The following is a 14,786-nucleotide window of genomic DNA, read 5'->3' as shown; positions in this document are numbered from 1 at the left end:
ATTAAAGTTCCAGTTGTTGTGGTTTTGAGCATAGCCCTGCCCCTTTCTAGTTGGCCACACCCCTTCCCATTGGCCCCACCCATTCAGCTGTCTCCTGCAGCCTTCATTTGATTTGAAGTCACCAGCCGCCACTGATGTTTTGTCTGTGGTTTTCAAGGTTTTGCTGAAAGTCAACTGTTTTAAAGGAGAGTGCCTGAAGAGTTGAAGTCACCATCTACATTTCTTTCTTCAGTGCTGTGTCTGTTTGGGAATACTTAGAGCTGTTTGTGTTCATATAGATAAAGTCTCCAATAATTTGACAGGAATTTCTTTTAAGTAAGTTCACCAAAATTTGTAGTCTTGAAGTTTAAACTATTATTAAGTTTTTATAAAAAAAATATTGGTAATCTTTAGCTAAATTCCTGTCTAAATAAATAGTTTATCAGAGCTCTAAAACTGTGCTACATTCAGATGGCCATCTTAACACCCCCCTCCCACAGCAACTGTTTTTTTAATAATAACTCCAGAGCACAAAATCTTTTTAGCACAATGACTCAGGCAACAGAAAGTAGAAAGGGTTGTCCCTAAGTGTAGGGAGCCTATAACAAGGAAGATAACAAGAGATCCTGTACTAGAAATATTTCGGAAATTTTATGAAAGTCTTTATAAGGCAGAGGAATATGGAAATCAAGAAAAGGTACAAGTGGAAATGTTTATGGAAGAATTAAATGTATCAAGATTAGAGGCAAATGAGGCTCAATTACTAACAGTTAAGATAGGAGGAGATGAGATAAAATGGTGATGTATTTCTAATCCACAGGAAAGTCCCCAGGAATAGATGGTATTCCTATGGAAGTTTGGAATCTTAGGAAAAAAACTGATAAAGATCTGCAAGGCTTTGTTTAACAGTATTGTAAGAGGAGAAGCACCAACATCCTGGAAGAAAGTGGTGGTGGCTGTAATATCTAAATTTGTCATATCTAACTTTGACACCATCCCCCACTCTGGAATCATAGATAGACTTACAAAGCTGGGCATTAATCCCTACATCACTCGGGTTGCCAACTGGCTTACCGACAGAACCCACACTGTAAAAGTAGCCAACTCCATATCCAGCTCCAGACAAGTGACAAGTGGAGTACCTCAGGGTTCAGTCCTGGGACCGCTCTTGTTTGGCATCTACTTCTCTGAAGTACAATACAACACTAAGGGACTCTGGCTAACAAAGTGTGCAGATGACTGCAAACTGGGAGCCATTTTTCAATCCCCAAATGATGTGGATACTCTGCAAAAGGGCCTTACAGAAACAGATGCTTGTTGCCAGAGCCATGGGCTTAAGCTCAATGCCAAGAAATGTATAGTTATCCCCTTTGGGAAACAACATATACCCATGAATTACCACATAGGTGGCAGTACACTAAACATAGAAAGTGTGATAAGAGACTTAGGTGGACAGTGGTCTCTCATTCGATAACCACATCGCCACAACAGTCAGGAAATCCTTCTATGTGGCAAACCTCATCACTAAGGGCTTTTCATCCGGAAAAAAGGAGATCTTTGTCCCACTGTACTCATCCCTCATTAGGCCCATTATAGAATACAATGCCCCATTTGGTATGTACCTCTCAAGACATCTGCAACAGCTGGAAAGGCCGCAGAAATACCTCACTAAAAGAATCACAGGCCTAAAGCAGCCGCCCTATGCTGACCGCCTTAAGCTATACTCTGTTGCATGTCATCTACTCAGAGGCGATCTCTGCTTAACATACAAGGCCATGTCAAATCCAGACCTATTGGACATGCTACACTTAAAGAAATCCCAGTCCCTCAGAGCCACATGTTCCAGGGATCTAAACCTTGTCATCACAATAAAGAAAACATGCTGGAGGGATAGGTTCCTGACCCAAAGACTCCCCAGACTCTGTAATAGACTGCCCATACATGTCAAGCAGAGTGTCTTTTGGCCCTCTTCAGAAGGAACCTTGATGATTGGATGGGAGAAAGGAAATTCACCCTGGGGATCACATCAGTCGCCCTGCTAAACAGGGGTCCAGGGAAGTAAATAGTGTGGGAAGAAATAGCCAGGGAATTGTTATGGCTAGGCTTGTGTAGGCCCTAGGGCCGATAGCCTAGTACTAATCAGTGAACCTATGAACCTATAAAGAAGGTAAAGACCCATGAGATCCAGCTTCATACAGGCCCATTTCAAACCTAAATCATGGTTATAAAATGTTTATGTCTATAATGGCTAAAAGAATGGCAAAGGTAATGCCAAAATTGATAATTATGGATCACTGTGGTTTTGTGGAGGGGAGGCAAACATTTGACAACATTAACAGAACACTAATGACCCAGAGGAAATCAGAATGCAAGCAAATATCACTGCTGTTCGTGGGTCTTGATGCAGAGAAAGGATTTGACAGAGAAAGCTGGGAGTTTGTGAGCAGGGCAGTGGAAGCATTTGCATTCCCTGAAAACATTATAAGGTCGATTAGTAGGATACATGTGGGATCGGAGGCAAAAATGAAAGTGGGTAGGTTCCTGTCTGATCATTTCTTTTTGAACAGAGGAACCAGGCAGGGGTGTCCTTTTCACCTTTGTTATTTGCATTATATTTAGAACCACTGGCAAAAAAAGTAAGAGACTCAGAAATTCAGTGATATAATTGGTATGATAGTTAAGAAAAGCTGGGTCTATTTGCAGGTGATATTATTTTATACCTGATAAAACCAGAGAGTAACATTTCAATGTTATGGAACATTTTAAGGCAGTTTCAGGATGCAAAATTAATAAAGGTAAAACAAAGGCAATAGCTGTAAATTATGTACCCACACATGACTTGGTTCGTCAATATCCATAATTATGGGGACTTGATAAAATGAAGTACTTAGGAATAGGGATTAAAAGGAGTCTGGTGTGGCAGCTAAGGATGTGTGGGAAGAGACTAAGCAAAATATAATGCAAAAACAGAGACATTGGAAGCTCTGTTATATGGATATGGATATGGATAGCAAGATACAAGCAGTTCAAATGTTTTTAGTCCCTTTAGTTTTATATACAGGTCAGACATATGTTTATCAAGCAGAGAAGTTGTGGATAGCAATTAATAAAGAGCTGAAGGATTTTATCTGGGAGGGGAAGATGGCAAGAGTCAAGTGGGATAAACTGATTCTTCCAATAGAACAAAGAGGTTTGTGATTACCCGATTTGAAGGGGTATTTCAGAGCTAAAGCAGCAGAGACAAAAAGCAAACTTGTGAAACATAAACTGCATTAGCTGCCAGAAGGAGGAGCCACAGGATTCTTTAAGAAACTTAAGAAATGTAAATGGGAGGCTTAAATGACATCATCATTGGATCAGATGACTGTTTTGAGCCTTATTTAAATCTTGTTTTTTTTTGTATGTTCAATTTTATCTGAAGTTCGTTATTGTTACATGAATGAAAGCGTTTATTAGTCTATTTAGTTGTGGATAATAAAAGTTTCTTTCAGATCTTGTGTCTCCTCCTTTTGATAGCTAATGTAGTTTATATTTCACAAGTGTTTCAGAACTATGCAGTTAAAGCTCCTATGCATAGCACAAGGAGAAACTTATAATTCAGAGTAGATAAGGATGATGATGAAACGGCGGGAAACTCAAAAAAGAAGGATATATTGGGATTTTGGATGTAGATCATTAAGGAGAATAACAATAACCGTACAGAATATTATATTCATAAAGTAGCAGAAAGTATTGTAAGAACTAAGCCAACATGGGACTGGAGAAAGGAGATTCTGCCGATTGGGATGACTGCAATTAGGGATACAGGCAATATGGAAAAGGAGGCTGGATTTTATTGGAGAAAACTGGCAAAACAAGGTATAGGGAGCAAATAATTAGAGAGGGAAAGGTAATCAAATTAGAGAAGACTAAGAATTTATTTGGAGTGCAGGCTAGAGATTGCCTTCGCTATCAAGGATTGATATCAGAGTACAGGCAAAGAGAAAGAAACAGGGGGATCCTAAGTGAAAGGCCAGCAATGGTAGAATTTTTAGTAGAATCTAGAACATGCTGTTAAAAAAGGAATAATTAGTAGTGCTTATAAATTATTGCTTGATAACTGTAAGAATCAATCAGAGGAGGTTAGAAATGATTGGAAAGAGAGATTGGATAAGCAATACACAAAGAAACAATGGGGGATACATGTATGTCTCCTAAATATGCAAAAAAGTCTAGAAGATTTAGGATCTTTTCTTGGAAGTGTTTACATAAGTATTTTTATACCCAATGTAGACTCCAAAGAATTTTTCCTCAGGTAGACAGCAAATGTTGGAGGTATGATGAAAAAAAAGAGGTAATTGGGAACATATTTTCTTCGAGTGTAATGAGTTGCCAGACTTTAAAGATTCCCTACAGACTACTCTATCAGAGATACTGGATAAGTGAATTGGTATAACTAAGGAAATTATTTTTTGAGTTATGATACAGAATCGGAATTGCCTTGACATAGTAAGACCTTGCTGAGTCCAATTATGCTGGCTGCAAAAAAAAGCACTTAACTAGAAAATGGAAATGAATGTCTAAACCAACAGTACTGGAAGCAGTGAATAACTCTGGGGTCTTTAGAAAAGGGTAGGAGCAAATTACATAGGAAAAAAATGGGAATTGTGAGAACAATACCTGCAGAGGAAAATGAAGTTTAAAAGATGGCTAAAGTTGAATGAGCTATGTAATGTTTGACTGACAGTAACAATATAGATTGTAAGTGATATATAATGCTTGCAACTAAAATTATGCCACTATGGTTTGTGATGTAAAGTGCTTGCAACTGAGACTGTGTCACTATGGTTTGTTTTAATTTATATAAATGCTTGATTGCCTATGTCATACGTGATAATTTAATAAAGATGTTTCTAGTTTAAAAAATATTTAAAATTTAGTTTTTTTTATATTTATGCATTAGTGTGAGTTATTTAGGATAGTTTGGATAGATTTTTATCATATATTTATGTTTTAATAAACATTTTGATACATTTTTGATATATTTTGATACATCTCCTTGTGTATATTTTGGCTTTAAATGGAATGTTTTATGATTAGCCAAAAGATGGCAGTGTTTAACTTGGTTATTTAAATGTTTGTAATGGGCGAGTTTGTTATCTGATGAAGTCCACCATAAAGTTTAAGTGGACAAAAGTGCTAATGTATTAAAATATTTGTGCTACTTTACGGCATTTGCGGCATTTTTTATTTATTTATTTTTTTACATTTTTTATCTATGAATTTGATTATCAAACTCTTTTTCAGACATGATTGAGGCCACAAGCCCAAGGCGTAGCATACAGTACATTAAATTTCATCTTTGGCAATAATAATACAGTTGTACACATGTAGAAAATGATTTCCCCTTTGTACAACTGTACTTTACACCATTTATCCCTCACAGATTTATCATTAAAATATATAAAGGAATTTGTGTAACTTGATGTTCAGTCATGACAAATGTTCAGTGAAATCAGTCCTTGGTTTTGTGTTTAAGTACTGACAAGAACGCCTGCAATGATACATTCCCTTGCAATGAAACATGTTCCCACGTATTCCTGCTCTCCTTTAGGCATTTTCAGTAGCTTATATTTAGCAGGTTGTCCTAGACATGTTGGCAGCCTGCTGAAACAGTTTCATTAACCACTCATCAGAAAAATCCCATTTATCTGTCTTACTTGCACAGCATCAAAGTAATTGTATAAACTGAACTTGGTGGGGTACATATTTGATTTTTCAGCATTAATATGAGATTTATACCTGGGTTCCATAAGTAAGTAATTTAAGTTTTGAGGCTACTCATGAACAAGGGAATATGTATCTGGAAAGGATTCCTAAAATGCACTTGTTTTGCATAAGGTGCAGTGGTGCAGCAGTTAGTGTTTTGCCTCACAGCAAGAGATTCTCCAGTTCAATTCTCAGCTGCGGCATCTTCTGTGCAGAGTATGTATGTCTGCCCTGTGTTCACATGGGTTTCCTCTTGGTGCTCCAGTTTCCTTCCACATTCCACAGACATGTCTGGAGGGTTCTCCCCAGGCCTTTACTGAAAATGGGCTATCCCAGTCAGACTTTCCTGCTAAACTAATGTTAAATAAATAAATAAGTAAGAGACAGGAATGATCATAGGAGATCAGAGCAGCTGTTTAGTGAAATTCACTGAACTGGCTTTGTCTGAATCTAGTTCACCAACTCTTTTTGGTAATAGAAAGTAGTGCTATCAGTGAAATACTAACTTATTGTGTTGTGATTTATCAAGTGGTTCTGTATAGTTTGGGGAGAAGGAATTATTGCCCACATGGAGATTTCAACAAGATTACTCCACTCAAAAAACAATTTTAATCACTGAAAAGATTTGGCAGAAGTGATTTAATGAATATTTTATTTATTTATTTATTTATTGCTAAATGTCATTGTTATCAGTTGCATGGTTTCTGTAACATAAGTTGTGCCCTAGCATTATTAGAAGATAGCAGAGACTCCAAGAAGGAGATGGGTGTGCATATTTCATTAGTTGGCCTCCTGTTGTCTTTTTCTTGATTTCTGATTTTTGCATTGAACTGTTTATAGTCTGCAGCCACATTTTGTTATTCATTAATTCAGTTCATTTTTCATTTAGATTTATCTAAAACAAGCCAAAGCATAGTTATAGGGCATACACATTGAAGTTAAAACAGTAAATAAACATACACATTGCAGTTAAAACAGAAAATAAATAGAAATAACATATAATTATTTGAAGAGATGCAATAAAAGTGTGATAAATATGAAAATAAACAAGCATCCATCCATCCACGACCCCTTTTCCCTATTTTTGTATTTGGGGTTGGGGTGTGACTTCACCAGTGACAATCACATAGAGCCATTCTTCATTCCACCTGGTGACTTATATAATAATCAAATTCTAGAGTGATAAAATGGATCTGTATGAAAACTGGCTTGTGACAGATGTATTTTAAAAAGTGAGGTGGCGATGGATATAGCAAATACGTCAACTCTTAATGGTTCTTCTGTTGTCATTATTAAGGGAGCCCTAGTAAAAGTAAAACAAAGTTTATCATGATCTTTTATGTAAATATAAAATCACAGATTGTAATGCTTTGAATTTTTTTATATTATTGAAGTTTGCCAGGTTCCTCCGGCGATTGAAATGACCTTAGCTAGCATCTTGCATCGCTTCCCTGCTGGTCTAAAAATGAAGAAACTGGCAAAAGAATTTAAAGACATTTATGAGCAAGACCTGAAAGAGGTGGCACAAATGTTGAGATATGGTGAACCGATGAACTTGCTGAAACACCTTCCTGGTATATATTTCTGTAGTGAGACTAAAACAGAGAACTGTAAGGTCCTACTTAAAGAAGGTACACCAGCAGTCAATTTTTTTTTCTTGGCATTTATTTCCTGTTTCAATTTACTTACCTTCTGTTTAATTTAGAAATAAGTGTTTTAAAATGATTAACAATCCTTCAAAAGTTAAACTGAAAGATGGTAACACACTATACTTTCATTTGTAGCTTATAATGTATCTACTGCTGTGGTGTAAAAAGTAAATGCTTCTTTTCCTGGAATTGTTTATAATTTTAAAAGTGAAATGCTGCAACACGCTGAGGCCAATTGAACTGTTGTAGATGTAGTGCTGTGATTCAGCACATTTAGAGGCATTAACAAGTACTGCAAAACTCTGAAATACTGATTTTTATCTGTAGATTTTAACATTTACATTGAAACAGTAGGTGTATTTCTGGAAGATGTGTTGTCTTATTTTTATATGAAATACATTGCATGGAGTCCAGAAGCAGGCAATTTAGGAATGCGTTTCACCTAAAAATGTTTATATTACGTGCCAGGCATACTGCTAATCCAGCATGCTTTACTTTGGGTTAGATGTCAGAAATGAGTACCACAGCTAGTAAAAATGAGGAACGTATAGTAAAGGTAACTTTTCTCTTCTTAAGACAAAGGAGTACTGTGTCTAATTTTGTTACGGTCTACATGACTGATCCAGTGGCTATCTTCATAAAACAAGTGACCCATTTCTTTCTTTATTAGGACAAGAACCTACCAACCCATTCATTCCCTGGTAGAGGTAAGAGATATAGGTAAAATAACACAGTGAAGATACAGGTTTATAACCAAGCAGCTCCAAAAACTCTAGAATAAATTGGAGCCTGAGAGCAGATCTTGGCAAGGCATAAGTGGTTGTAAGACTCAGTAGCACTGGAATCTAAGCAAGCTTCACTGAGGGATTGTATACCATTTAGAAAAATCCATAGAGCTACTAGTTCCTACCAGAGCCAATTATCATGAGAAATTCAAAAATAAACTACCCTTGTGGTTCAGCACCATGCATATACTCTACAACAAAGGAAAGAAACTCTTTAAATTATATAGCTGATACAAATCCTCTATTCACATGAAAATATAAAAAGTGTTACGAATAAAAATTACAAAATTACAAATACTTCTAAGTCCACTGAAGGAGTCTTAAACCAGCCTCTGAATGTAAATATAATTATAAATCCTTTTTTAGCAATGTTAGAAAACTAAGAAACAGTACTATATATTGCTGCAATCTTATTCATATTAGGGACTCCAATTCTGACCCAATAGACATTGCCTGTATACCTTGCAAACAAATTTAATGTAAACTTCACCACTGAGATTTATCTGTAAAGCCCTGAAATACATTAATCCCTTACTCCCCAATTATCTTTATAGATCATTTACTAAAGGTGCTAAGCAGTACCATAAACATTTCCTCCCATGGACCTGACAATATACTTGATTTCTTAAGTAATAGTTTTAAATATATATTTGCAGACCCAGTCCTTAAACCTAAATTTAACTGCCAGTTTGTCCATGATGAATGGTGTACTGCAGTGGTGATACCCTTCTATGTGGGTAGCATTATAACTGACTCAGGTAATTATAGACCTATCAGAAACCTCATCTGCAAAGCCATGGAACAGTTTATAACTGGCCTAATAAACTACAATAGCAAGAATCGTATTAGAATTGACACCAAATAGTCTGCCTGTATGAAGGATTGAACCTGTCTGTTGAATTTGGTAAACTTCTTTGAAAGTATTGTACAGGCTGTAGACATTGGCCATGTTTTACACACTGTGTATCTTTACCTGGCGAAGGACATCAATACCATTCTGTATGCCAACATTATACAGAAGCTAAACATTTTTTAAAAAAGTCCATCAGTGGGTAGTATCGTGGATAACACATTGGCTGAAAGACAGAACCCATACAGTACGAGTTGCAGGCACCTTAGTGTTGGGATCTCTCCTTTTCAGAATTTTTTTCATGGATATCCAAGCAGAGGGTCAAGAACTCTGGATAATAAAGCTTGCAGATGACAGCAAACTGGTGGTTCTTATTAAGTAACCTTGTGTGACTCAAACCCTCCAGAATGAATACTCCTTGGTAAACTCTTGGTGTGCTAAAATGGGTTCAAACTAAATGCTAAAAATGTAGTGTTTTCACTTTTGGTACACAACTTCTCTCCTCGTCATTTGCCATAGACAACACACCACTACAACATGAAAATGTAGGCAGGACCTAGGAACTTGGGTTGATAATTCAGTCTCTGTTTACCATTATGTGACAATGGTTGTCATGCAGTCCTTTTCTTTTGCAGAGCTACTTGTCAAAGACGTATCAAAATCTTATGAAGTAATCACTTCCTTTACAAGTAGCATTGAACAGACCAATTATTGAGTACAGTGCCTCTTTCAAGATGTATCTCACTAAATATACCAAACAGTTAGAAAGATCAAAAAGATTCTTAATCAGAAATGTCAGAGGCCTGAGGTCCCTGAGCTATTAAGAGAGGCTGGAAGCTTTATTCTTTTAGTCAGTGTTTTATAGACTTTTGAGGAGAGATTTCTGTATTGTTTACTGTGCCATTAGAGACTTGTTTGTCGTAGACCTCCTGTATATAGTGGCTGCACCAACACAAGAACCACGGGCCTAAATCTTCAACAGCAGAAAAATAAAACAATGTAATGGATGGGTTTATAATTTGGCACCTCCGGAGTAAATTATATTATGTAGTGTGATTGGCTATCTTCTTGTAAACATAACCTGGATGACTGGATGGATATCCAGAAATTTGCACCAGGATCTATTGGTAATGCCCTCCTGAAGAAAGGAGGTGTGTTCTGAAGGAGGCACTGGCAAGATGTAAAATGGTCATAAGACTCAATAGACTTGGAAATAATTATAAAGACACACACACGCACACACACACACACACACACACACACACACACACACACACACACACACACACACACACACACACACACACACACACACACACACACACACACACACACACACACACAGAAGGCACTCTGCTTCAGCATAGTTAGAATCTCATTCTCATTTGGGTCTTGAATGTAAGGCCATCAGAACACTGTGTTGGTGCCATTGCCCTTTACAGTTAGGTTTTAAGTTTTCCATTTTTCTACCTGAGAAATGCCCATCATGGTGATCAAGGTCAAATTACAAACACACACAAATACACCGAGTCATGTTATGTTTCATCTGCTGGACTGTTCATTCGTGAACTCATCAGAACATAGGGTCAGCAGTGAATGTGACCATTTATGTGCTTAGTATTGTGTAGTAAAACAGCTATGATATCAGCTGATGCACTTTAATTATATATCCCTGGATTCAAGAACATATGTAGTTTGCAAGAAATCTTATATATTCCACAAAACAAGAATTTGAACTTTGTGAGTCAAAAACAGGCAAACTCTTCAATCATAAATCCAAATCTCAAAAAAAGCATTTTATTTTTTCAAAATGTGTAAACTGGCCCATATTTCTGCTGCTGTTTATCCATCCCATGAATCTGTTCAGTAGAGAGGAATACATATCACCTTCTGTTGATGGTCCAAGTAGCTGCTGGACGTAGCAGCAGTGGCAGCCCAGGATTCAGGCATACACCAGAAAATAGAGGCATACAGTGCAAGAATTTGTGTCCTGTCATGTGCATATGCATAAGCAATGACTTTGGGTATTGTACCCAGGGCAAGTAATGAGGAGTTTCATGCTGCAGAATGTGTGTCATGACTTATATCACTCCATCTTGTCTGGAATACAAAGTAGGCAATATTGCCAGGGAAACAAGGTCATTCACATTTACACGTGGTACTGGCCAGATGCTACTGCTGTAGAAATGTTGATGAATAACATATTTATGCAGGATCAAACCTTGTGTAAATGTATGATTTGCCACAGAAGTTTTTATACTTTGACATTGGAAAGAGTAGGCCTGCAAGGTAGAGTGTGATACCTGTGCTTCTGAAGACTAAATAGTGTGAGCTGTGTGTGTGTGTGTGTGGGGGGGGGGGGGGCTGTGAAGCTCACTCCTTCTCAATGACTGAATAGTACGTAGGGTGTGGGTGGAGAATGACATTCTACTGCATGTGCTGATGGACAAAGAGCAAGAGGGAGTTGGGTGAAGGAATGACAGCTGATATGCTGAAACTGAACAGCACTAAAGAAGGAGGGTGAAACATTGTATCTATGTTAGGTACCTGACCTAGCTCACTAATAAAAATAGAATTTTAAAATACGTACTACAAAATAATAAAATAGTAGATAGCCCACAAGTGAGTTAAACATGTTTTCTTGAAGCACACAAACGAGGGATCCTAGTTGAGTATAATGAAAAGCATTAAAGACATTCATTATTTATATATAATCAGGTTATCTGGAGCAAGGGAGTGGTTACAGAGGGTGGTTCTGTTAAGAACAATGCTCCCCACTGCAGGTCTGACATAGCACAGGTACTGGTTGCTTTAAAATCCTACGTCAGAAAATTGAATCTGAAAGTTCTGTACCATGGCAAATCTGATACCACTGAGAAAACACCTATTGAAGAAACAAAAAAAGTAATTACAGCCCTCCCTTACACTAAACTTTAGCAGCTTTTGAGGTCAAATGTGAACTGGAAGTCAGGAAAGAACTGCAAAAACCAGCATGGAGAAAATTCTACAACCTTAACAAAGGTGGGAAAAAAAGCATTGTTAGAGCTAGTCAGAGATAGGTCTCGACGGGTTATGAAGGCTGATGGGAGCGAGTATTGTTGTTACTGATACCAGCAGCTATAACCAGAGGATAGAATAAATACTGAGTGATATTAACAATTATGAATCTTTTAACTTTAGAAGAGATTAAGGCATCATACAACAACTGGCTAGGGTTACCACCTGTCCCTCTTTGGGCAATTTTGTCCTGAGAAAAAATCTAAAAAATGGCAAATGTCCTGCGATTTTAAGGCAAAAAATATTTACTAAGTTTTCTTTAATATTTGCATAAAGCAGTTATTTTGTATCTGAAACACCTAAATATTATATGAAATAGCCTAAGCAACACATATGCTACAAGAATAAGCTTTTATTTGGACAAAAACAGTGAATTTCTCTCCTTTGCACTCCCCGTGGATATGTCTGTCCTGCAAAATTGTACTTTTCTACAAAAAATGTCCCACTTTGGGCATTTGAAAAGATGACAACCCTACAACTGGTACACAGCCTTGACTGCACTTTATGGTGATGGTTTGTTAACAGATAACGTCTTTGACTATCTACAGACACCTTCCCCCTGCTTGCCTAAATTCTTCTGAATTCCTAAACCACATAAAAATAGAGAAAACCCTCCTTACAGAACAGTGGTTACAAGTGTGTGTGGGGGGGGAGGGGGTTCCCTCACTGAAGCTGCTGCCAGCTACCTGGATTTTTTGTTACAACCTCTAGATGAGAAGAACATTTCACACAAAAAAGACTAATTATTTTTTAAGGAAAAAAACATTACAGTTAATGCTAATAGCATTTTATTAACGATAGATGTTGAATCATTATATACTATGGTTGTTTGTGTCTTTCGGCTTTTCCCGGTTATATACTTCCCCATAATTATTGTGCTGAAGTAGTGATTATTTTGTACAGGACAAACAACAATGGCACACCAACACGACATGAAAGAACGGGTAAACTTTTATTTATAGTGCTTAGCTACAATTTTTTTTTTTATGTTTAATGGAAATTACTGTAAACAAAAGACTGGTATAGCCACGGAGGCAGCTATGGCCCCTGGCCGCCTACCCAATGTAGCCCTAGGCAAGTGTGAGCTGGATTACGTTTTTAACAACAGAGAATACATGTTTACACTTATTAGAACTTGTCAGAGAATTGGGATGCATGGCTAGGCTTAAAAAGGCCCTTGTAGTCGTTAGCCTAATAAACACCTATGAACCTTTGAACATGCAACATATCACAGTGTATCTGCACTTTATTGATGACGTCTTTATTGTGTGGAAAGGAGACAGTGCTAAATTAGAAGATTTTATCAACTATCTGAGTCAAACCACCAACTTCTTGCATTTCACCTCTTCCCACAGTCTCACCGCAGCAGTCTTCTTAGATATGCAGATTACTAAAGACTTGAAGCAAGGTAAAATGGACACATATCTTTACAGAAAACCTACCAGAGTAAACCTCCTGCTACATAATAAGAGTCTGCATCCCACCAGGAAAAATAAAATGTTGTTAAGTCCCAGGGCTACAGGTTGACCAGGGTCACCCGAAAAATGGAACCCTTCCACAAGAGCCTCAGCAGTCTTGAAATGATATTTTCGTGAGGGGAGACAAAAGCAGTATGTTAAGAAGCATTCTGGAACTTGTAATTGAACTAACAACTACAAATTCACCAGCACTTAACAGTCCTTATAGGAAGGTTTTAAAGAAATTTATGGACAACATATCTAAAGAGAGTTGTATCATGACTTTTACTGTTGACTATCACAGCATCATTAATATTATTATTAAAGAGAATTGGGTTATAATTACTGAAAGCTCGTGTCTAATGGACATCCTTGGAGAAGCTCCTTTCTTTGTGTATAGGAAAGCCAGAAACAGCAGGAGTTGGGTTGGATGTAGGCCCAGACCATTGGATACATGAACCTGTAACTATGGAGCCAACTGTTTTTTGTCAGCACATACAGAAGGGAGACATGTTTTTCTGCCCTTATTTAAAGAAACTAATTAAACCCAGTGCAGAAGGTGACTGTAACTCAGTGCAGGTGGTTTACAGGGCAACCTGCAATAACTGTGAGGCATTTTAGGTGGAGAAAACGCTCAGCAGACTTAAAGGAAGGATTTCTGGCCATCTTTCCGAAATTAGAGCTAAGTGTAAGAATAATGCACAGGCTCAACACCTGCAGCTTCACAAAAGACACATTGGCTTTAAATTTCAAATTATTGATCGTGTGGACCTTTTGGAACTGGAAGGAGACATCCCTAATCTTTTAGAAAAATTTGAACTACTGGGGCAGCTGAAACTGAACTCTTATTGAAAACTGGGTCTTAATTATTATTACTCCATAACAAGCGTACTAGAACTCAGAAAGCTGCCACACTGTTTAAAAGACTATTAAAAGTCTGATATGGGATTGATTAATGCTGACATTACATGCTAATATTATACATGCTGATATTGTTATAAACAAATATCAAACATTGTAAATATTTTACAATTAAAATAACTGATATTGGTGCTGTTATCTATTACTTTTACTCATTTAAACTAAATGCTTTCTTATTTAGATGCTACACTTGAACAGATCCCCAGGGCCTTAATTATTTATTTTTAACATTTTTAACTGTATTTCCACTTTTGCAATTATAGCTATGGTTTTCATCCTACTTAGGTATTCACTTGTAGATTTATACACATATTCATTGATATTTTTATATATTTTTTAC

The 14,786-nt window shown here is 37.0% G+C and overlaps 1 protein-coding gene across 2 annotated transcripts in view; it reads left to right on the top strand.

The window, feature by feature from the left end:
• LOC122809657 overlaps positions 1-14,786 on the top strand; it is a 673,939-nt gene that overhangs the window by 238,296 nt on the left and 420,857 nt on the right. For both annotated transcript variants that reach the window (XM_044081325.1, XM_044081317.1), the window contains exon 6: positions 7,122-7,358. In XM_044081325.1, coding sequence (XP_043937260.1) covers positions 7,122-7,358 — 237 coding nt within the window. The remainder of the gene's footprint in view (positions 1-7,121; positions 7,359-14,786) is intronic.

This window comes from Protopterus annectens, chromosome 1.part1, assembly GCF_019279795.1.
Source record: "Protopterus annectens isolate FY-2018-M chromosome 1.part1, PAN1.0, whole genome shotgun sequence".
Classification (NCBI taxonomy): Eukaryota; Metazoa; Chordata; order Ceratodontiformes; family Protopteridae; genus Protopterus; species Protopterus annectens.
Note: the sequence above shows the minus strand (reverse complement) of the source record. Positions and strands in the feature narration are given on the sequence as shown.